Below are 24,239 nucleotides of genomic sequence, written 5' to 3'. Positions count from 1 at the left end.
AAAAAAAAAAAAAAAAAAAACACACTGAGTAATTAGACGTATCTTTCCAAGCTTATAACTACTTGAAAAATGTAATTCAAACACTAATGTTTTCAATTAAGGGAGCAAAAATCAAAATTAAAAAAGAATAACAGGTTTAATAGCAAAGTATGCAATTTTTCTTTTTTTTTTAATCGGTTTTCTTTAACATTTAAAGAAAATTAACGAATTTTTAATTGCTTCAATAAATATATGAATTCCAAAAAAAAATCACTTGCCTATAAAAAATACTATTCAATGGGTACTTCCATTCTTCATTGTTAAGAATTTATCCATATTTATATTTTAAATTCCATGTATTTTTTAAATAAAAGAATTTTTTTAAACAACTATTTGAAAAAGTCGCCATTACATAAGCATTGTCACATATTCATATTAGCGAAACGCCAGTAGTGTTTGTTCTTGTTTTGAAATACGGATGGACAGAAGGAAGTAAAAACCACAAGTTCGCGTTAGCCTTGTGCGTGAAGAAATATGTGTTCCCATAGTTGAAAACTAGTCACATTTTACTTATAAGTTTTTGCCTTTAAAAAGTCAATGAATTTTGTTCTTTTATCAAATTCATGAATATTTGATTTAATATATTTTAAAATCTACTTTATCAAGTGAATTTAAAAAAAAAAAAGAAAGGGAAACATTGAATGAAACAGAAAAAATTGTCAGCGTCCAATATTTACCTGACATTGTAAGCAGAACATAAGCTTCCACAGAAAAAAAAAAATCAACGTGGTTAAAAAAAAAAAAAAAAAAGAAAAAAAGGTTTTACACTTTGGACTTTACAGGTAAATTTCTAAAAAACACTTTGTTTTAAAAAAGAATATTTTATTTATTGATCTTTTATCTTCAATTTGTGATATATAAGACTTTGGTGTGTAAATTATTTAAATTTTCGTTATCCTTTACGAAGATGGTCCCGACGTCCGCCTCGTTCCTAGTTTGGGGAGAGGCCGTCTGACGTAGGCGGTGTCGAGGCAGAAAATTAACCTAACCCTAAAATATGCGATATGTCACAGACAGATGCTTTTACAAATATTGTGAAAAAAATCACAGAATTTTACAGGGTTAACTAACCACGTGGAACTATTCTAATCATGTGGACTGTTTTTTTTTTTTTTGTTTTTAAATTCTAATTATTTGAACTGTTTAAAATAAAAAATAAAAATTCTAATTATTGGAACGGCTTTTTTTCTCCTTAAGTTAACAACTGGGCACTTTATTGAAGGGGTAATTTTCTGCCTCGACACCGCCTACGTCAGACGGCCTCTCCCCGAACTCAGAACGAGGCGGACGTTGGGACCATCTCCGTAAATAATAGAAATTTCAAAATGGGGGGGGGGGAATTTAAAAATAAAAATGTTTGTCTAAAATATTTATTGAAAAGAGCATAAAATTTCACATTGACCCTGAAAAAATCGTAAAAATTGAACCAATAAAAAAATTGATAGATTTTTAAAGTTTAAAAATTGAAAAATATTTAACTCGTAAAATTCAATTGATTTCAATGTGCTAGTGCACTTACTGATCCGCGCTATTTTTTAAATCGTATTTCCAAGTTTAATTAAAGTTTTGTTTTTTATTCAGTTGTAAGTATAGAATAGTTACAAAACACCCTCCCCATGTTAAGAACGGCTTTTTAAATAACAACGTTATCATTTCAGCACGGATCAATAAGTGCACCACTGCACCAGCACTGATTTCATTACGTAAAAAAAAAAAAAAAAAAAAAAAAAAAAAAAAAAAAAAATGGCTGCATGAAGGCGCGCCGGCATTTTGTAAAAAAATAATATTTCTATTATTTTCTAAACAACATTAATAGTTTATTTTGTAAGTATATTCCAAAAAGAAAATAAATAACCCACTTTAAACAGAGAAATTACGAGTTTTTTTTTATATTTTATTCGCAGTTTTTTGTTAGGGGTGTCAAAAATTCCAAAATTCTGATACACCTAGCAAAGACTATGGAACTCAACTTCCGCAAGTTTTAAACCAATTGTTTTTACTTTTAAAAGTCCTGCGATTTATAATAAAATTAAATAATTTATATGAAAATGTCGGATTTCTATAAATTTTATAAAAATTGTGTATTTTAATTAGAAAAAAAATGGTTTAAAACTTACAGAAGCAGATGCCAAGTCACGGACGCAATTCTTGTTTTTTTTTTTTTTAAGGATTTGCTCATGTGGAGTATTGTGCACAACTAAATGTACGCCACATTCTTTAAAATGCATATCGTAATATTTGTGGAATAGATCGGAAATAAAGAAATAAAATAATTCAAATGAAAGAACCAAGTTCAAGAATGAACATCGCATGATTAAATATTCATCCAACTTTCAACATCGAGGGGGGGGGGTCACCGAAATTAATCATTAATCAAGAGAACACGTAGTTTTCATGAGAAAAAAAAAAATGTTTAAAACGTGTTTTATGAAATAGCAAGTTCTACACTTATAAACATTTGTGAATTGATAAAATTTAAAGCAAAAACTATTTTTGTTTCTCGTTCAGTAATAATGAATACAATTTTTTTTGTAGAATTGTGTTCAAAGGAGCAAAATCTAAAAAGTAAATTATTTTTTTTTTCAGATTATTTGAAATCATTAAAAAAAAATCTACCCGGGTTGACTGGATAATGTTGACTTTAAATTAAAACAAAAAAAGAGAATAACAATACCTAAGAATAACTTGGGAAGTTTGGGTTCGCCTTGTTTTTTGGCTTTTTTACCAGGACCCGATTTTGGTCTTTCCAAATCTCTTTTTCTTCCCATTTTTTTTTTTTTTTTTTTCCTCTCGTTAGATGACTTCAAGGAAAACACGTGGAAATCTCATGCAATTGAAGATCTTAAGTTCACATCCGGTGTGGAAACTGATTGGGCTTGTTTGTCACCGCTTCCGGTTGCGCTCCGCAGAAAATTAGGAATTCGTCGGTCTTACTAAAAATGTACGTCTACTTTATGTCCGTCTAATTGCTGCTGAAGCAACTTCTTTAAAGCCACTTCCGGTTTTTGCCAGTGGAAATTATCGTGTGCTATTTAAAACATATATATATATTATCTTTGTTAAAGAAAATAATATAATGTTCGGACAAGTGATCTTTTCCTAAGAATTTGTAAAATACAATAACAGATCTGCATAAAATAAAATTAGAATTATATTTAGTTATTTACACTAGATTTTGGAGGATTCAAAAACAAAAAAAGAATCGAGTTTTCGACCATTCGCATGCTGTTTGTTTTGTTTTTGCGTTAAACATTTTTGTAAAAAAATGTTGTTTTTTTGCTTTTTTTTATTTTCAAAATTAGAGAAATATTAAAATAATAATAAAATACGAGTCAAAAGTACACTCTAGCCTACAAAAATGCCCGGACGGTCCCATCGACATTTCCAAGTACGGGCGCCTCGGGCGACTATCAGTTATCGAAGTATTCTAAAACGGTTTTTAGTCATATGTAAAACATATAGAAAAAGTAAAAAAAAAGCGTAATGGAAGATTAGGTGACTACTGACTCGCCGACTCGGTGTGAGCAAATAAAACGCTATTGTTTCAGTTTTTTTGTTTGTTTTTTTTTCACTGTTTTGTGTTCGTTTTTAGTATTATATTATAATACTCATAAAAATACATCTTTATGAAATATTTATTTATATTTGGCAAGGTTGACTTGAGATGTCCATAAGATAGCGAGCGACTGTGAACGATAACGAATGTAAAAAATGAAAATGGAACGGAACGCACATTTAAGCGAAACGAGATAATCGCGTCAATAATAATAAGCGTGTATTAATTTTTAACTAATCTGTACTTGTTATGAATATGTTAAAAAAAAAAAGACACAGTAGTGTTTACTTTTGTTCTGTTTTTTTTTGTTGTTGTTGTTTTCTTAGGGGTTTTGGGGTCGCTGTTGTTGTCGTTGTAAATTTACCGTTTGCATGGTATTAACCCCTGAACGCTTGGACTACGCACGAGCGCGCAGTAGCATACACAAATTTACATTGGTCGTCGCTCGTCAACAAGTACTTTTCCTAATATTAATGCGTGCGTGTTGTTTACACTGGTCGCCATGTGTTGTTTTCGCGCACGCAAAAACAACACATGGCGACCAGTGAAAACAACACGCAAAACACTGGATAATAAACGCATTAATATCAGGAAAAGTACTTGTCATCACTTTAAAGAAAAGTGTGGAGGTTGACCTAATGTTAATTCGTTTATGCGCTCGAGCGTTGTACCAGGGTTTAGGTGTTAATACCATGCATTCATGCAAACAGTAATTTTGCGACGGGCTTGAATATCAGATTCGTTGTCAGCGACCCCAAAACCTCCTTAAAAAACAATTGTTTTTGGTTGGGGCTATATGGTATTAAACTACATATTTACCTTTTCTTTTGGTTGTTGTTTATTTTTTCGACTAGTCTAAGTTTTACGTAACAATTTAATAAAGAAAACATACCGAAAAAATGAAATGAAATAACTAAAAAATGTTTTTTTCTTTTACTTTGGAAAATTCAACTAAACTAGTTTCGCATAAATATTTAATCAACAAAAAAATACCGTAAAAATGAAATTTCATGTTCCATCTCTGCATAATTACCAAAAGAAAACAATAAAGTAAAAAAAGTAAAAATTTATTTTTTTTTTTTTTCGAAATAGAACTTAATCAACAATCGAGTTTTTTTATTTTATTTATTTTTTTTTTGTAACAATTTTGTTTTTAAATACTGGAAATCTGCATGAAATAAAACTAGAATCAGTTTTTCTTTTCTTTTTTTTTTTGTAATTCTTATGCCCAAAACAATAAGCAATCGCTTTCGAGTCGGCATTTTCACCTGTAGGCGACTAATAGATAATCCCTTTTATTATTTTTTCTAAAACTTTAATCACAATATTATAATGTTAGATAATCGAAACTGTCCCTTAAATTTGAAAACTATTTGTTTATTTTTACGCTAGTTTAATTTTTAATAGTAGATCCACCACCTCAAAAAAAAAAAAAAAAAAAAAAAAAAAAAAAAAAAAAAAAAAAAACAGGCAGTGTTCATCAAGTTGCTTCATTCTACAAAATTCTCGGGCAGAAATATTGCGTTCAAATCTATACGTACATAGCAAGCAATCTATACGGACATAGCAAGCAATCTATACGTACATAGCTAGCAATCTATACGTACATAGATTGCTAGCTATGTACGTATAGATTGCTTGCTATGTCCGTATAGATTGCTTGCTATGTACGTATAGATTTGAACGCAATATTTCTGCCCGAGAATTTTGTAGAATAAAGCAACTTGATGAACACTGCTTGTTTGTTGTTGTTTTTTTTTTTTTGGAGGTGGGGGATCTACTATTAAAAATTAAACTAGCGTAAAAATAAACAAATAGTTTTCTTCAATTTTAAAGGACAGTTTCGATTATCCAACATTATAATATTGTGATAAAAGTTTCAGAAAAACATTAAAAGGGATTATCTAGCTGTTAGTCGCCTAGGGCGTCCCTACAGGTGAATGCTGGCGCGGCAACAATTGCTTATTGTTTTAGGCATAAGAATTTAAAAAAAAAAAAAAACTGATTCTATTTTTTATTTTATGCAGATTTACAGCATTAAAAAAAAAAAAAAAAAGACTCCACTGGTCCACTGCTGATAAAATTCTATTTGGAAAAAAAACAAAAAAAAAACGAAAACAAAAGGTTTTTTTTTTTTTTTTTTTTTTTTTACATAGGCATAACTACTTATCAAGGCCCAGAGACCACTCCGGGAATAAGGGTTAAGAGTGTACAGCAATTAATTGGACAATATAGTAATCGTCAGTTATGGAAATTCGGTAAATTTGTTAACAAGTGGAATGGCTCATCAAGAACTTGTTTACGTTGGACTTGAAGACAACCATATTGTAGTCAACTGGAAAGCAGGAAAACGGAAGACGATTCCACAGGTGTGCGATTCTAAGAAAGAAGCTTTGTTCATGGAATCTACGTTTAGATTTAGGCACAAATAAAGAGTGGGGGAATTATTGATAGTGTTTTCAGCTAGACGAGTGTTTCTTATGAAAGTTTGGCGAGGGGGACCATAGATTGAAGCTCAGGCGAACACTTTCCATGAAAATAACGATACAGCAGACAAACTTGCAACATCTCTTCTGTGTGATAGAGGTTACAGTGAAGAGAAAAGGACATCTCCCACGAGGCCACGAAGTCTATTTTGAACTCTATCAAGGCAGGACAAGTCCTTTCTAGCAGCTCCTGTGGCAACAGTACTCCGTCCTTGGACGTATCTGGCTCTTATATAGATAGAGAATTGCATCAGCAGTGAGATATCTACTGGATCGATAGAAGGATCCCACCATTTTTTCAGCAACCTTGGCAACAGATTTGATGTACGAGTTCCATTTAAGATCAGGAGTAAAGATCAAGCCCAGAAGTTTGTCAAAACTTGAGGCCTCCCCAAGACGAGAGCCATTCATTTTAATTGATACCAGATGGGGGTCAGAACGTTGATGATGCAAAGATAGAAGCTTGCTTTTAGATGCATTTAAAGTAAGCAGCCACTCCTTTTCCCATTGTACAAGGTGATCAAGATCAGAGGAGAGAGAATCGGAGAAAACTTGGTCGTTTACTGTATTAGATGTGCTGGTAGTGTCATCAGCATAAATGTCTATGATGTGATTTGTAAGATCATTAATGTAGATCAGGAAAAGAGTTGGGCCAAAGATGGGCCCCTGAGGGACTCCAGCATTAATACTGTGGGCTTCTGATTTTTGCCCATCAACTACTACTCTTATGAACCTATCAGAGAGAAATGATTTAATAATTGAGAAGACTATAAGAGAAGTTTTTACTTTTTTTATTTCATTGTTTTCTTTCGGTAATTATGCAGAGATTGAACATGAAATCTAATTTTTATTGTATTTTTTTTGTTTATTAAATCGTCATGCGAAAGTACAGCCTAGTTGAATTAAAAAAAAATAAATGAAAAAGAAAAAAAACAAATATTTCTCTGTTATTTCATTTTTTCTGTATGTTTTCTTTATTAAATTGTTACATGAAACTTAGACTAGTGGAAAAAAAATAAACAACAACCAAAAGAAAAGGTAAATATATGGTTTAATACCATAATAGTCCCAACTAAAAACAACTGTTTTTAAGGAGGTTTTGGGGTCGCTGAGAACGAATCTGATATTCAAGACCGTCGCAAATGTACTGTTTGCATGGTATTAACACCTAAACCCTAGGACAACGCGCGAGCGCATAAACGACTTGACATTAGGTCAACCTCCACACCTGTCTTTAAAGTGATGACAAGTACTTTTCCTGATATTAATGCGTTAATCCAGTGCGTGTTGTTTTCACTGGTCGCCATGTGTTGTTTTTGCGTGCGCACACATGGCGACCAGTGTAAACAACACGCACGCATTAATATTAGGAAAAGTACTTGTCGACGAGCGACGACCAATGTAAATTTGTGTATGCTACCGCGCGCTCGTGCGTAGTCCAAACGTTCAGGGGTTAATACCATGCAAACGGTCAATTTACACGGGGTTGAATATCAGGCTCGTTGTCAGCGACCCCAAAACCCCTAAGAAAACAAATTTTATTTACCAAAAAAAAACAAAAAAAAAACAAACAAAAGTAAGCACTAGCACTACTGTGTTTTTTTTTAACATATTCATAACAAGTATTGATTAGTTAAAAATTAATACACGCTTATTATTATTATTATTATTATTATTGACGCGATAATTTCGTTTCGCTTAAATGTGCGTTCCGTTCCATTTTCATTTTTTACATTCGTTCACAGCCGCTATCTTGTGGACATTTCAAGTAAACCTTGCCAAATATAAATAAATATTTCATAAAGTGATATATTTTTATAAGTGTTATAATATAATACTAAAAACGAACACAAAACAGTGAAAAAGAAAAACAAAAAAAAAACAACTGGAACAATAGCGTTTTATTTGCTCACACCGAGTCAGTAGTCACCTAATCTTCTGTTACGCTTTTTTTTTTCTTTTCCTATGTTTTAGAATACTTCGAAAGGCATTAGATAACTGCTAGTGCTGCTGCTGTGCTCTGCTGTTGCTAGTCGCCCGAGGCGCCCGTACTTGGAAATGTCGATGGGACCGTCCGGGCATTTTTGTAGGCCAGAGTGTACTTTTGACTCGTATTTTATTATTATTATTATTATTTTAAATATTTCCCTAATTCTGAAAATAAAAAAATAAAAAAAAAGATTTTTTTTACAAAAATGTTTAACGCAAAAACAAAACAAACAGCATGCGCATGGTCGAAAACTCGATTCTTTTCTTGTTTTTGAATCCCAAAATCTAGTGTAAATAACTAAATATAATTCTAATTTTATTTTATGCAGATCTGTTATTGTATTTTACAAATTCTTAGGAAAAGATCACTTGTCCGAACATTATATTATTTTCTTTAACAAAGATAATATATATATATGTTTTAAATAGCACACGATAATTTCCACTGGCAAAAACCGGAAGTGGCTTTAAAGAAGTTGCTTCATAATCATCAGGAGCAGCAGCAATTAGACGGACATAAAGTAGACGTACATTTTTAGTACGACCCAGAATTCGTTGGGTCTACTTTATGTCCGTCTAATTGCTGCTGCTGCTCCTGATGATTATGAAGCAACTTTTTAAAAGCCACTTCCGGTTTTTGCCAGTGGAAATTATCGTGTTATCTTTGTTAAAGAAAATACAATAATGTTCGGACAAGTGATCTTTTCCTGAGAATTTGTAAAATACAATAATAGATCTGCATAAAATAAAATTAGAATTATATTTAATAATTTACACTAGTTTTGGGGGATTCAAAAATAAGAAAAGGATCTAGTTTTCGACCATTCGCATGCTGTTTGTTTTGTTTTTGCGTTAAACATTTATCAGTGATAAGCCTCTTTTTTAGAAGAATAGGGGATTTTTTTTCTGCCATTTTTTTGCCATAATCATTTAGAATGACAATGTTTTAAAAAGAAAATTTTGGGACGCTGAAAACATATGATCAACTCCATTCTGACTAGCAGTAAAATTTAACAGGTAAAAGGATGCGGAAACAAGTCAGTCGTTTTATGGGTTCAGTCCAATCTAAAATTTGTATTTTTTTTCTGACCTGCGCAGCGTAGTATAAACACCTCCAACCTCCCTATGTTAAGAACGGCTTTCGGAATAAACACTCCAAACCTCGAAAGCCGTTCTTAACATAGGGATGTTGGAAGTGTTTATACTAGGCCGGGGCAGGTCGGAAAGAAATACCAAAAATACCCTAAAATCGGACGTTTATGATAAAATTGATTTTTCTTTTTTTTTATTAAAAGTTTACTTGGCAATTTTCCGTAATTATTGGTGTAGACATGCCTGATACGAAAGTATTTTTAACTGGCGTATTTCACTTGTACATTAATGGAAACGAGCACCGCACCGCAGAATGAAAACACTTTACCACCGTGTATGATTAAATCAAAATTCCAAAATTTCATACAAGAAAGATGCAAGTTAAAAAATGTCGAAGTTTGCATTAGCCGAAACGTTGTAAATAAGATAAAAACCAAGATGAGATTAGTAGTCTGAAAAATTCAGTTTCATGTTCCAATGTTGTCAATTTAGTGGTTTTCCCGCTAAATCTGGAGATTTCGTTTGCAATCTAGCGGGTAAAATTTTCATATAGCGGGGTTTTAAAAAACCACCGAATATATGTCAAGTTACGCCACGGTAACATATATTGAGCAAATTTCTAACAGTATTTTGTCTAGTTTATTATTTATTACACCTTTTTCCGAACTTACCGTGTTAAAGAGAGAGTCGACCGCCATTTTAAATTTTCCAATACATCGGTAAACACTGTATGCTTTTCGAGCTCAATAAACATGTTAAATTGAATAAAAACACGAAAATTATATCCAGTTTGGTAGAAAAGTAATCTATCTTGCCTTTGATAACATTTATTTGTCATATATTTGTTTTTTGACAACTTTTTCGAAAGTAATACAAACCCATAAATTCTTTTTATATTAATATAAAAAAAGCGGTCTCGTTTATGAACATACTAACCGCTTTAAAATAAGTGAAACCACTAAGAACTTAACCAGTTAGGTAGAAAGCGAACACTTAGAAAATCGATTTTATTAAAAAAAAAAAAAAAAAAACATTAAACAAGTAAAAATTTTTTTTTTTTTAAAACAATATCTCCTTCAAGAACGATACCTAGCGAAAGGGGACGAGTTTTCCCGAGACGGGTTTTCCCGAGACGGGTTTTCCCGAGACGGGTTTTCCCGGGACGAGTTTTCCCGGGACGAGTTTTTCGGGCACCGATTAAACTGTACAAGTACCTAATTTTTTTTATTATTTTCTCCACGAAATATTTTTATTTGTTTGTTAAATTATTTTTTCATACATACTCAAATAATGTTTTAGCCCCCCCCTTTTTTGGCCTTAAATAGAGCCTTCAAAAAAGTTTTTGTGTTTAAATAAACCAATGAAAACCTTTTGTGTATGCGCTTTCAGGGAGCAGTCATTAAATAAAAACGCCATGCAGGATTGCAGGGTTCATGTTCCTCGTAAAGTGTACCCACTGATTTTATGATTTGTTTCTTGCAAAAACAAAATCTACGCTCTCCGAAAAACAGATAAAACTTGGAAGCCTTCTAGGGAGTGAGAACCGCTTCAATATAATTCCAATAATAAAACGCAGGATATTTTATAATGAATATTCAAAATATTATGTTGGGTTGAAGTTAAAATATAGTGTTTTTCTTTTTTGGAGATTTTTTTTGTTTGGAATTAGCGGTTTTTAAAAATTTCAGACGGCAAAAGTAACAAATCTAGCGAATTTCTGGAGATTTCTTTTCCCTGATCTAGCGGGTTTTTAAAATCTCAGTTGGCAACACTGCAGAGCAGTGTTAGCTAACCGAGGGACGTGTGTCGGTCTAACACCGGTATGAAACCAGATACTGTCTAATGTTCACATGTTTGCCCTGTAATTAGGATAATCGATTCAAATTGTTTTTGTTTTGTCTTTTAAATCGATAAAAACACATTTGGAGACGAAACCAAAGGTAAAAACAGATTTTTTTTTATTTTATTTTTTTTTTTACAATTAATGGATACTGAATGGAACGAGGTTCTATTCTTAACTTTTTTGTTTTGTGAAGAAAAAAAAATCTATCGCTTTTGAAGTAGAAATGAAATCACTTGCCAAGTTTTTAACGCACACACAACTTGAATGCATATTAAACCTTACCCTCGAGTGTCTAATGTCTATCTGTATAGGGGTAACCTAGCACGAGAATACTTTTCCCTAAAAGTAAACCCTGACCAAATATTAAAAATCACATATTCGTGAACCGAATAAGATCTTCTCGGTATATCTAATCCACACCGGCTTTTACTATGAATGGTGCACCTTGATGTTGCCTCCGGTAATAACACTAGGTTGGGTACTCGACCAGATTAGATTAATTCTTGTCCTGGAATCCAGTAAGACCAAGAGACCACAAGAAAGGTATAACATATTTAAATGGTAAAACGGAGAGAGGAAAATTAATATTCTCAGCTTCTTTACTAACTCAACATTTGAAACGTAAAGAAGAATATCGGTTATGTATTAAATACATAGATATTGTATTTCAGATGGAGATCAAGTGTTAACACTTGATTTTTGATTTGTAAACTTACGACTGAAGTAAAATGAAACAAAAAATATCGCGGTAATTGTAAAACTCGATGTTATAAACAGTTTGTTTAAAATCAAGTTCCATACTTCCCTTTCAAATTCTTCGTCAGCTGATTTTATCTGCATTAATGCCCTGGAAAGATCACTTCTGATTTATGTTCACCAGTTTTAGAATATACCAACGAACTTGGCTGTGTTTCAGAATAACAGAATATTTTAAAACTCGTAAGTGACTTTTCCAGAGCATTCAAACCAGCTGACGAAGAATATCAACAAAGAAATACAGAACTTGATTTGAACTCTCTCTCTCTCTCTCTCTCTCTCTCATATATATATATATATATATATATATATATATATATATATATATATATATATATATAAAAAGTACTATAGGTGATAAAGTAAATTTTTAAATGATCTACATTATTAAAAAATTGAATGCGCGCAAATACAAACACGCCAACTAGTTGAAACAATACATAATAGATTAGATAAATATTGGAATTTTATTTATTCATAATATGGTAGCTTAGTGTCTAGTCGATAATAATCCGTTGTAAAAAATTGAAAAAAACAAAAAAACAACAACAAAAAAAGATACAAGTAGAGGGTGTGCATTGTATAGGTCCGACCTAATATTTTGTGTTAACAGCCTTAATATCGGGAAATAATAATTAAGTAATATTTAACGTCGAGACCTTTTCAAAGCAAATAAATCTTTAAACCCACCCCACATGCATTGTTTGAAGTGTTTCTACGCGATTTTAAAATGTTTGGAACTTATCCCCCCCTCCTCTCTGCTACCAAACCTGAAACAATGCTAACGATTACACGTCCCGTTTACACGTACGAGAGCGCGCTCGCTCGTACCAAGATGGTCATCAGCAATAATATAAGAAATTACATTGCTTAATATCTGGAAAACTGCTTATTTACGGAAAATTAAAATGTGATATTCGTTTTCAGCATACCCGAAAACCTTTAAAAGTCGTAAAGGAAGAAAATGTTAAGGTGGAAACCAGGTAAAAATATACCGACGACTTATATATTGTGTATTGATATTCATATAAAAAAAAACTTATTTTTCTATTTATTTAAAAAGAAAATACAACTTCATTATAGATGCGACGCGTCGTGGAATTGCATTCATCTGCAAAATATCTAGCTAATTTGCATATTCTTTTAAACATTCACTTTTATTAATTCCTTATTAGCTTTTTCAGTTTTCTTATGGGATGATCATTTTTAGTGTAATTATATTTATGCAGATATTCTACATGATTTATACTTGCATAATATTTGCGCAAAATGGTTATAGTAAATACAAACCTCTTTCTATATATATTTATGCATGCGTATATGTTAAAAAAATATGGTTGAAGGGCGATGCTTAATGAAGAAACAGAACCTGTTCTTGTCAGCTTCCAGGCTGAGACGTATCATTAAGAATGCCTTTTGAATGTCCGCCAACAGAATGTAGTTATTAGCTCTGAAGCTCATCAACAAATTTAGCATGTCTCCTGTGAGGTTGATGCCAGAGTAAGCGGTTTCATTAAGGGACATTCTCTTACCAGTCTTCAAGCTACAATTGAAAACAGGACGGATCTTGGTCATAGCTGCAGCGTCATGCTTAACAACTGGCCGATGTGGTATCCATACAAAATTCTGAAATTTGTGGACGGATACAAAGATCTCCTCAATTATACCATCCTGCTCCTGTTGCCAGAACACTTCTAAGTAGTCCTGATACATATTTTTTATCAGGTCCTTAGTCACCCGGTCCAAGATACGTAAAGAGACAGCATGATTAGACGGGACTCTGGCTAACTTGTCAACATGCCAGGGAAGCTCTACATAGTATGTGCCATCTTTGAACTCTATGGCATTTTGATCATAGTCAGAGAAGGTATTTTCATCATGTATTCCCAAAGATTCCAGGTTGAACATCTGTTCCAACCCCCTCTGTACTTCACTATCAGGGAAGAACTCGGCCAAGGAGTCTAGGTATGTGGGTTGGCTCTCAAGAACAAAACACAGGTGGGAGGAATGCACTTGTGGAGTCTGCATCATTACCGAGTTAAACGAGAGGTGTGTTACCTCATAGAGAATTCGATCCTCAGAGAAGAAGTATTCAACAGTTCCAAATGGAAAACACCTTCTGGTGTGGAGAAGGCCCATCCCTTCAGACAAGGAACAAGTTGAAAGGGCCCCAATTGATGTAGGAGGTCCAAACCGATAATACCTTTGATTGGTATGAAGTCCGACCCAGTTTCAAATTTCCCGGCCAGGGAACATTTAACATCCCGGAAGGCATCTAACAAGAGTTCCAAATTTGTTAGTCGGACAAACAAATCGATTATCTCAGCTACCAAAACATGAGATGTCACTAGATTTCCACAACCCAAATTAATGTCCAGAGCAACTTCTTTGAAACTTCTATCACAGTCGCCAAGCAGGGTGGATAACCTAATCTGGCAATCCATTCCAATTGTCTCTATTGAGCCCAAACCATGCAATACATCAGCAGACAGATATGACCTCCCACTGCCTGTGTCCAGGAGGTAATTAACTGCAATAAACTACTTTCCCCTGCTGAAAGTCACAAACAAAATGGGGGGAAAGCTTCGAGAATATCGAGGCAACGTCTGTGGGCTGGTGTCTATATGAAAGGCCGAGGTAGTCTTGGGTCTCCGTGCCACTCTCAGAGAAGAACTCCTTCCACTATCAAATGAAGTACTGGCAGAGGTGTCGACCTTGACCTGTAGTCGTTTAATTGCCTCCCTGGTGAGCTCCAATATGGAAGACAAGGATGGTATGCGGCTCCCTGTCAGCCTAATCATTTCCCCTTTTAGCTCCTTAGGAAACTTCAAAAACAGAATCTTGGCCATTAAACGAGCTTCACCTGATTATTCACAGAAAAGTCACAGGAATAAGCATTTCCTAGCTCCTCCAAGAGGGAAGCCGTCCTGGAAATAAACTCGCCAAAAATCCGAGTAGGAGATCTCCTTCCTTGGTGTATAATCAAGTATGTCTTGGAATATTTGATCAATGATCTCATCGATATTTAAATATTCCTTTTTCAATAAAACAAGGGCACGTTGATAATTTGCATCTGTGCAGCTCAGATGGTTGATTAGCCTCAAGGTTCTGTCCGTAAGGGAGCATTTTAAGAAATTTAAACGTTCAGCCATATCAACCACACAGTTTTCGAATCTTGACAAAAAATTCTGGAAACTCATGTGATCGGCAGCCATCTCAGAATCACCAAATGTAGGTCCAGTGATCTGTATCTGTGGAGGTTTAACTACAAAGGAAGCTGAACTTCTTCCTGATGTCGAATGAGGAGTTGTATCCATGAAAGAACTGGCAGTAGGTGCAGCCAAGGAATCATCCAATTCACCCAACTCTATATGGTTTTCCATGAGTTGTGATGCACAACTAACTTCTGTTTCCAGTACATCCATCTCTGGAATTTGAGCTAATTCCAGCTTAGTGATGCACACTTCCATTTCATGAATATACTCCAAAATATCGTTCCGGAAGGTGGCATAAGTGTGCAGGGTCACTCTATCTCCATGACACAGCTTCAACCGTTCCTCAACCTTTATCTTCAGTACAGTCATCCGTTGAAGGATCTGTTCCCTGAAAACTTCCATGCTGAATAACGAGTTGATCAATTATGTCACAGGTCAGCGAAAAAAAAGATAATTCTTAAAAATTCTTTTTTGCAATTTGTTAAAAAAAAATGGTTGAAGGGCGATGCTTAAAAGTGCAGGCAGCAATCGGGGTTGCAAAAAAGAAATGCTCTTTAAGCGACCCCGCCCAACGGGGTCTGGTAACAGAACTATCTAAAATTCCGGAGTAGAAGACTAACTGTCTGGTCTCTATGATAACATAGTACAGACTGAGAAAAACCATAGAGAGAGAGACCAACCCTGAATATATAGGTTGTATAACCTCCCACCCCTCCTACTCAATCCTGACTTTAAATATCAGAAGTAGATAGACATTCAAGTTGGTCACAATATCCCCCGAAGCTGAGCTTGCCAGATGTAAGTAACACTCATCCAACTCATTTTTTTTTTCACATATATTAGGTATCCCCAAAACAATGTGAAAAACGCATGTTCCTGTGATGTCAGACTTGTGTTAACTATACGGACTATGGAAAAGCAGAAGCGACTTAATGATTTTTTTAAAACCTTTATCTTCTTCAAACTGCAATTAATAATTAATCTTTGTTATAATTTTGTTAGGTTTTAAAATTTACACAGTTTAATGATTAATAATATTTTAAACATTTGTATATTAAATATGAAATACGGTTTTACTGAATGTTCTTTTGGTTACCTACGTGCTTCCATATTTTGTTCGGTAAAAAGAGACGAACAAAATATGAGGGGGGCGTACAAAATGCTTAATATTTGTGCAATAATATTTTCAAATTGGTTTTAATCTGGCGATAAAATAGCTGACAAGAGCCATGTTTATGTAAAAACTTAATATTTAAAAAAAAATTTAAACACAATTAATTAAAAATCTATGTTGTTATAGAATATTTTGAAATAATGGAATTTTAGCACCGTGTGTGTTTGTGTGTATGTATGTGTGTGTTGGGGGTGGAGAAGGATCCCTTAAGCCGTGGTGAAGGCAACCTTTCTAGGAGAAGTAAATCTCTGATTTAAAAAAAAACATAAAGCGGGAGACCAGTACCCGCATTAAGCTGGTCTGCAGTTTAACTTGTTGCTGGTTATCTTGCTCTTGCTTGTTGCTGGATCTCAACATTTTGAACCGAGAGAGAGACTTAGCTGTCGTACAAAGCTAAGGCTCTGTAACATCATCTGTGTATAGATACTTCCTCAGGCATTTGTCTATAAAAATGGTCCTGTGGCGATGGAAAAGTTGTGACGTGTGGAGGCTTGAAATGCTGGAAGCATGTAATAATTGATCTCAATGACCATCTTCAGTGTCATGCCTGCTTGAGCGTATGAATTCACCGGTAGGACTAAAAAAAAAAAGTCAGTGTCTGAGGGAGTGGCACTCGTCTGACAAGATGTTGCAGTCATCATATATATATATATATATATATATATCACCTTTTTGGCAATTTTATAAGTTCCAAATCTTAGCAACTATTGATCAGAATTTAACAAATGAAGGCTCGTTGAAAAGGTAATGATCTGAATTCTGTAGTGGGCTATGCCCTTAAGGTCGCACATTAAGGGGATCATTCTGAGCCTATTGTTGGCACTTTTTTACAGCTGTAAAATGTTACAATCATAGTCATTTCTTTTCCTAGTTTTGCATATGATATCTGATATTTCCCCTAAAACCTCTGTCCTTGATCGAGGGGAGAGTAAAACTTGCTATGATTTCAAATGATCTAAAATAACAGCAAGGGGAGACTCAATACCAAATATTTGTCATATGTTTTATCTCCCATCATTACATAAAGTAATTTTCACAGTGTATAAAGATAATTTGATACTGGAGATATTCATAATTGTACTCTATTTCCAAAAGAGGGGAGATATAACATATGAGAAATCTTTGAAATCAAGTCTCCCCTTGCTGTTATTTTAGATCATTTGAAACCATACCAGCAAGTTTTAGTCTCCCCTCGATCAAGACCAGAGGTTTTTGGAGAAATATATTGACGTTAAATGGGCTGTTAAACAGCAAAACAAAATAAACCAAATACAACACTCAAAGGTCCAGCTAGAATTCGTAACGGACAACTTTATCTCTCAACTTCCAGAACGTCTCTCACCCACTGCCTCTGCCAACAAACATTTTATCAGAAAACTGGTGCATCGATTATTGGGAGGATTCACCCAGACAGTGTCCTCTAATTCATACGGCCCTCAGATTTCCTGCTGATCAGGCAGACGGGCGTCAATGTCCTTGATGCGCACTCAATAGAAATGAATCGCATTGGTAGGTGCGCTTGCAACAGTTATACCATCCTTTGGAGTTGCATTATATCTATAAACCGCCTCTGCGATTGTGCATTGTTTTCTTGCTGCAATCCTCTTCACGCTTCGATGGCACCGCTCTGCTATACCGTTTCCACTTGGTACATATACACATCTGTGTCTGAGCTGGATCCCCCACTTTTCTAGGAAACGTCTGAACTCCCCACTGCAGAAGGCCATGTCATTGTCTGTGAGGATCGCTTCAGGTGGCCCCCTTTCATAAAACATGGACTCCAATTCACGGATTACACTGGAGAAATCTTGTCTTATTATTAACGGGCGCCAGATTGCACATCTTGTCGGTCCACAATCGATCAGGGTGAGGAAGTGCTGGCTTCCATAGTGGGTTATGCCCATACCCAGTTGGCTCCAAGTCGCGCTTAATCCCAGCTGACCTTTCCGCCATCTGGCCGGGGCGGGTCGATTAGCTGGCATGTTTGACATTCCTTGACTACTATTTTTCCTTTTGGACACCGACGGATTGGACAACTACACAAAATAACATGTCCGTCTCACTCCGGGGTGTCCACTGAGGTGGTGTATCTTCCTGATTTCATCCGCCACCTTAATAGAGGCGGCATACAATGGTACTGGCTCGGCTTTCTTGTTCATGGTGTCATACCATTTCTTTTGCACCCGAGTGAGCCTCTCAGCAAGGTTACAATTTGAAGTGACCAGTACCGCATCCACAGACAGGTTACCAGCTTTTTTATGGTCTCCAACCTCCGTCTGATCAGCATCTCGCTGGCTGCCTTATTGTGTACCCTAGTCTTGCCTGTCAGTATGTCTGATATCCAGTGGTACACACATAGTGAATCTGAGTGTATGCATAATTTCCTGACTTTCCACTGGAGTGCCAGGTTGATACCTTTTATCACCGCATCGAGCTCTGCCAGGTTGATATGAGCAGCGTCACTTGTTGGTCACAACCAGCAAGCGTCCTCAATCGCAGCACCATTCTTCTCCAACAGCACACCAATTGTTAGAGAGCTCGCATCCACCCACACATTCAGTTTGTCTCCCTGCACACACCAGTCTCCTTTGGCGAGTTCATCCTGCTTTACCCTTGCGATAGTCTCCTTCACCATGCAAACCAACAGATCGTCAGCTGTTTCATCATCCCAGCCTTTGGTGACTGCGCTTGCCCTCCTTTTTATGATGCCTGTTGCCACACGAGTCCATCCACACACTGGTAGGTGCCCCACAAGTTTTCCACACAGGGAGAATACTGCTCACCCTGTGAAGACATCGGGCACTTCAGGAACTGCAGTTCTGCGCCTCCATTTCAAAGTCCCTCGCTCCTGTCGAACGTTCAGGCCCAAGGCACAAACGCCATTCACCAAACATTCTGGATCCGTGCACGTCAAACCAAGCTCAGCCAGTTTGGCCCTCACATGTGATGGTGACGCATATATGTCACCAAGGTACGCCGATGTCCCATCTTTTACTGTCTCTTCCTGTGACAATACGGTCCTGGATATGACCTAAAACTATATCCGATGGTGAAGCCCCACCTTGCGGGCCTTGGGGAGTGTGAAGCCACCCTTTAATTGCCATTGCTCCCAGATCTACTCTGACCCAGAATGGTAGTACCTGTTAGGGTCCCAACTATGGGTTAAATAGAATCGGACCTAAAAAAAAATATACTCCATAAAAAATCGTTCCTCAAAATAACTAGATTCGGCATTAAATAACCTGAAAAAGGTTGATATGCCGTAAAACAAAAACAACCAACCAATCCTGTGACAATACAGTGTTAATAATGATCTTCATTATTTGGGGTGCTACGTTCAGCCCAAAGCCTAGTCTGGTAAGGCAGTACCTCCTGCCAGCAAACACTACCATCTGAAATAGCCACATTATTTCACTGATACAGACCTGCAGGTATGCTTTTCTTAGATCCAGCAGGGACACATTGGAACCTTGCTGGCACAAATGTCAGCATCTGCCTTGATCGCATCAACATGCGCGTTCAGTTGGCGATAGTCCATCACTCGCCTCACCTTTGCTTTGTTGTGCTAAGCGATCGCCATCAGCGGAATCAGGCCTTTAAGAGGTCCAAGTTTCTCATTGGGGTAGGGAATCAACCAGCCATCCTTGATCCAATCACGAAGTTCCTCTTCATATGCAGGCCTCATTTGGTACTCTGTTACCTCATTTCACAGTTTTGCTGGTTCCTGGTTTTCCGACCACTTCCACGTGGCTGTCCAAGCCTTCTGCTGCTGGTCAAACTCAACAAAGTCTGGCTGATCAATCTTCAAAGCAGCATACACTGGAACCTTCTCCTGAAACTATATCGCCCCCGTTTGTGTTATGTGAGCACCACCTAGGGCTCTGATGGCAGGAGTAGGTCAAAGCTGAGCGGTTTCTCGAGTACTACCAGCGCTTCGATGTTAGCTGAATTTCCAGTTTTAGTGTGAATGTTCACAGTGCCCACCCCGCAACATGTCCACGTCACTCCACTGAGGGTGATTAATCTAGTAGTCTTCTTCCAAGTATGGCAGAGGCCCGCACTCACTATGGTGCAAGAGCACCCAGAGTCGAAGAGTGCTGAGCACAATGTCTCATTGACATAGACCTGAATGGTCGGGAAGCGCCTTGTCTAATTTCTGTTTGTGGAAGAGATCAACGCTGGCACCTTGTCTCCGACCCCGTTTTCCGAACAATCCTGGGCCATATGACCAGTCTCATTACATCGGTAGCAGCGAGTAGCTGTCAGTCGCCGCCGGCAGTTCTTCGCAATGTGGCCCTAGTCATTGCACCTATAACACATGACTTCACCGCGCAGGCCGAGCCCCTGGGATGGTCTATCCTCATTTATAATGCGCGCTGTGCAGCAGCAACTACCGGTTCTCCCATCTCATAAGTATTCTTCATCACGGTCCTGGCCTGGTCTACCAGGTCATTAAGGGACAATGAAGCTATGCTTGAGCTAGCCCACAGGACTTGCTTTGCTCTGGTTGGGAGCCCTGCCAAAAATTTGCAGAATGAGGCGCGCTCAGGCAACCCACCAAACAACACTGTCAATTTTGTCAGCTCGGCCAAATAAACGTTGACAGTTTCACTGGGATGCAAGGTTCTTGCCTCAAATTGCTCTCAAGCAGTGGCAGGGTTGATAGCGAATGCCTTGTATAATGTTGCCTTGATCCTTTCATAATCCTGTTTTTCCTCAGGACTAAGCTGTTGATATATCGCGAAAGCCTCTCCAGACAGACGTAGAGGAACCACATTTTCAATGTTCTTCACACTAGATAACAGGTAATGTACTTCCACCTTCTCCACCCAGTCAAGTACCTGGGTCGAGCCGTCAAATTCTGGTATTAATTTAAGGTCGGATTTGTTCCCGATTATGCCAAAATAACTTGACGTTGAACGGGCTAGTAAACAGCAAAACAAAATAAACCAAATACAATACGCAAAAGTCCAGCTAGAATTCGTAACTGACAACTTTATCTCTCAACTTCCAGAACGTCTCTCACCCTCTGCCTCTGCCAACGGACATTTTATCAGAAAACTGACCCCATTCCATTTGCATACGTGTGCCATGGAGTATGAGATCTTGTGAGATTCCATGAGACTACACCTTATAAATGCATGGTTGCCATCTTTAATTTCTCTTTCTCTCAGATCCCATCCAACACACACACACACACACACACACGGGTGCGCTTTCCTCTTTGATTATTACATTAAACTCTACATATATATATATATATATATATATATATATATATATATATATATATATATATACTTCTACTATTATATAAAAGGAACTTTGTAAGTTCGTTCCCAATGGACTCAAGAACAGTGGGGTCGATTTTTATGAAATTTCACATGACAGTACTTTATTGACCTGGCAGTGTTCTTGGATACGTTTTGTATAAGAAAGTCTTGGATAAGTATCGATAATCAAAATAATCCGATGAAAGAAGTAGCAGGCGATTCTGACCAAAGTTAACATCTTACATAGCCTAATATCACAAGTGCATTTGAGAAGTTTTATTACTACACAAGCCAAAAGGTCCAGCATATAAAATCAACAGTATGTTCTTTGATGTGACAGGGGCGCATTAAAAATTAATATTTCTATTTAAAGAACAAGTTAAAAATGATTTTTAACTTTTTCATTTTAAACTTAAATTCACTGCACAACCAGTAATGCCAGGCATATAAAATGTATAGTAGGTTCTTAGATATGACAAGGGCATGTTCGAAATGAATGTTTCTGTTTAGAGCATAATTGAAGCATGATACTTGGCTTTTGCGTTTTAAACTTTAATGCAAGCCATTATATATGAAAATAATTTTATGAAGTCATAAGTAAGTTCTCTACAGTGCAATGTAGACTACACTATATTGTGAACTTAGTCACTACGAGAGGCATGTAAAGTTTTCTTCAGGGGCACCATGTTGGGTTCCCAATTAGAGCAGGAAATCGTTTTGATTAAAAAATAAGCGATTTCATCGATTTTGATGACAATCAAAATATAGGAGTGTGAAACATTCATTGATCATCATTAAATTCCCGGCAACATTGGGTCACTCTGCTAACATTTTATATATATATATATATATATATATATATATATATATATATATATATATATATATATCTGTGAAAATGTCTGTGTGTGTACATTTCCCTACACAATAACTCTGTCAATTTTCAATCTGCAGACTTGAAATTTGATATACAGGGTACTGAGATTTGTGAAAATCTTTGTAATCCGTTTTTGGCCAGAAATTTGGCTATTAAGGGGTCAAAGTTCAACGATTTGTCCTTTGAGAACTCTACCAAACTCCTCCACCAATTTTGGGTATAAACAATTGAAATTTTAGATATTAGTTCCTTGGACATGGATCTAACTTAATAACTTGATTGGAGCCCAAAACAATAAATGTTAAGGAGTCATAATAGGGGTCAAAGTTAAAAAAAATTTGACCTCTGCAGTCTCTACCAAATTACTCAGACAATTTCTGGTCTAAACATTTGAAATATTACATAAAGGGTATTCAGAGATAGGGCAAGCTTTTTAATCGGTTTGGGCCCAAAGTTTGAGCTATAAATATATAAATGTATGTATGTTTGCATGTCTGTCTAAAACTTTTGACAGAGGCAACAAATTTTCACAAGATAAGTATCGTTGAAGCTCGACCCTTCAGACGACAAATACCGAAAAATTGGCTAAAAACATTAATTTTTTCACCCTCAACTGGGCACTTTTCTACAGGGAGGGGTTGCTTTTTTCACCGATATTTTTGAAAGTGATCCCCTCTTTTCGATTGTCTAGCCTTAATTTAAACCTACTTCACTTCCGGTTTAGTAGCAATACACATGAAAAAATTGAAATAGCTTGAAATATTTCAATATTGGTATGCATAGAAAGATCTTGATGAGCTAAGAAAGAATCTTTTTAAATTTTTAAAATCTGATTAAAATTAAGGAAGTTATGGCTATTTTTGTGCCTCACACGTTTGGATATTTTTCCCTCTTTAAGACCATATGCGTTTTGTCACATTTTTTTACACTACTTTTTCAGTAAAAATGTCATATCTTTGTTAAAACACAAGACTAAGAAATGAAATTTACCATATAAGTGTATTTTTGTACAAGGAATTAGAATATGCGACTGAAAATCTCCCAAAGTTTATGGTTTCCAAATAATCTGCAGTAAATGTGCATAAATATGCAGCAATTCCTTAAAAATGCCATGTATCCATAAACAGAAAAGAAGTTGCAGAACTCAAAGTTGAATTGTAATGTGCTTTATGTACAAAAAACTTAAATCTAAACATAAGACCATTTAAAAATGAATATATTGCAATATTTCTTTGGTATTATTGTAGATTAACACCTTCTGTTTAACCCCACTCAACTCCTTCTGACCACCCCTCCAAAATGTGATTCTACCTTTTTAGGAAATTATGTATAAAATGCCATGAAAAACTTTAATGAAAGATAAACAAATTATTTTAGAATTGAATGTAATAATTTCCTAATATAGGTCATTCTAGCATTTTAGGGCAGTTAACTGTTTTTTTTTCTATGGGAAAATATGCATGCTTTTTTTTTTTTTTTTTTTTTTAAGATGATTATGTGTAGTTTTAAGAGGGTTTCAATGCAATGAGAATATGGGGAGGGTTGCCATTCGGACTTTGAATTAATTGTAGGAGCTAAGGAAAATTATGTGTTTCTCGCAGTATCAAAAATGTGGTGCTCGGTAAAAATGGCACGAGTGAATAAGTAGGTAAAAATGGCACCAAAAGGTCCTACTGAAGCGATGGGGTCCCAAATTCTAATCTCATTTTGGGTTTTGTAAAATAAAATAAAGTTGTTTTTTTTTTTTAACTTTTTTAGGCGGACGTTGGCTTTCACCATTTTTATATTTAATTAGTATATATTTTCTTTCTCTTCCACTATATTTTTTTTTATTTAATGCATTAAATCTGTTAATTATGAGGAGCAAAATAATGAATCGTGTTAATTTATTCTCTAATTTTCTTGTTTTTGTTCTGTTATATAAATTCTATTTTATTTG

At 35.6% G+C, this 24,239-nt stretch overlaps 3 protein-coding genes across 3 annotated transcripts in view; 1 reads left to right on the top strand and 2 right to left on the bottom strand.

Moving 5' to 3' along the window:
- Positions 1–3,009, bottom strand: part of LOC145268972 (28S rRNA (cytosine-C(5))-methyltransferase-like) — a gene marked incomplete in the record, with an annotated part of 228,363 nt that extends 225,354 nt beyond the window's left edge. Inside the window, 1 exon segment of the mRNA XM_080124592.1 lies at positions 2,714–3,009. Within this exon segment, the coding sequence (XP_079980718.1) occupies positions 2,714–2,807 (94 nt within the window).
- A 7,902-nt stretch (positions 3,010–10,911) lies between these two features.
- Positions 10,912–24,239, top strand: part of LOC145268956 (uncharacterized) — a 223,755-nt gene continuing 210,427 nt past the window's right edge. The window contains exon 1 of the mRNA XM_080124591.1: positions 10,912–11,102. The gene's annotated coding sequence lies outside the window, so the exon portion shown is untranslated. The remainder of the gene's footprint in view (positions 11,103–24,239) is intronic.
- On the bottom strand, positions 13,085–13,789 carry LOC145271340 (uncharacterized). The gene has a single exon (XM_080126887.1). It carries the CDS (start codon positions 13,787–13,789, stop codon positions 13,085–13,087), a length of 705 nt encoding a protein of 234 aa, XP_079983013.1.

This window comes from Euprymna scolopes, chromosome 4 (assembly GCF_053919585.1).
Source record: "Euprymna scolopes isolate OS-2025 chromosome 4, ASM5391958v1, whole genome shotgun sequence".
NCBI lineage: Eukaryota > Metazoa > Mollusca > Cephalopoda > Sepiida > Sepiolidae > Euprymna > Euprymna scolopes.
The sequence above is the reverse complement of the archived record's forward strand: the minus strand, read 5'-3'. Positions and strand labels throughout refer to the sequence as shown.

Coding starts and splice junctions, on each gene's coding strand:
- LOC145271340 (XM_080126887.1), bottom strand. CDS start 13,789: ATGCAGACTCCACAAGTGCATTCCTCCCACCTGTGTTTTGTTCTTGAG.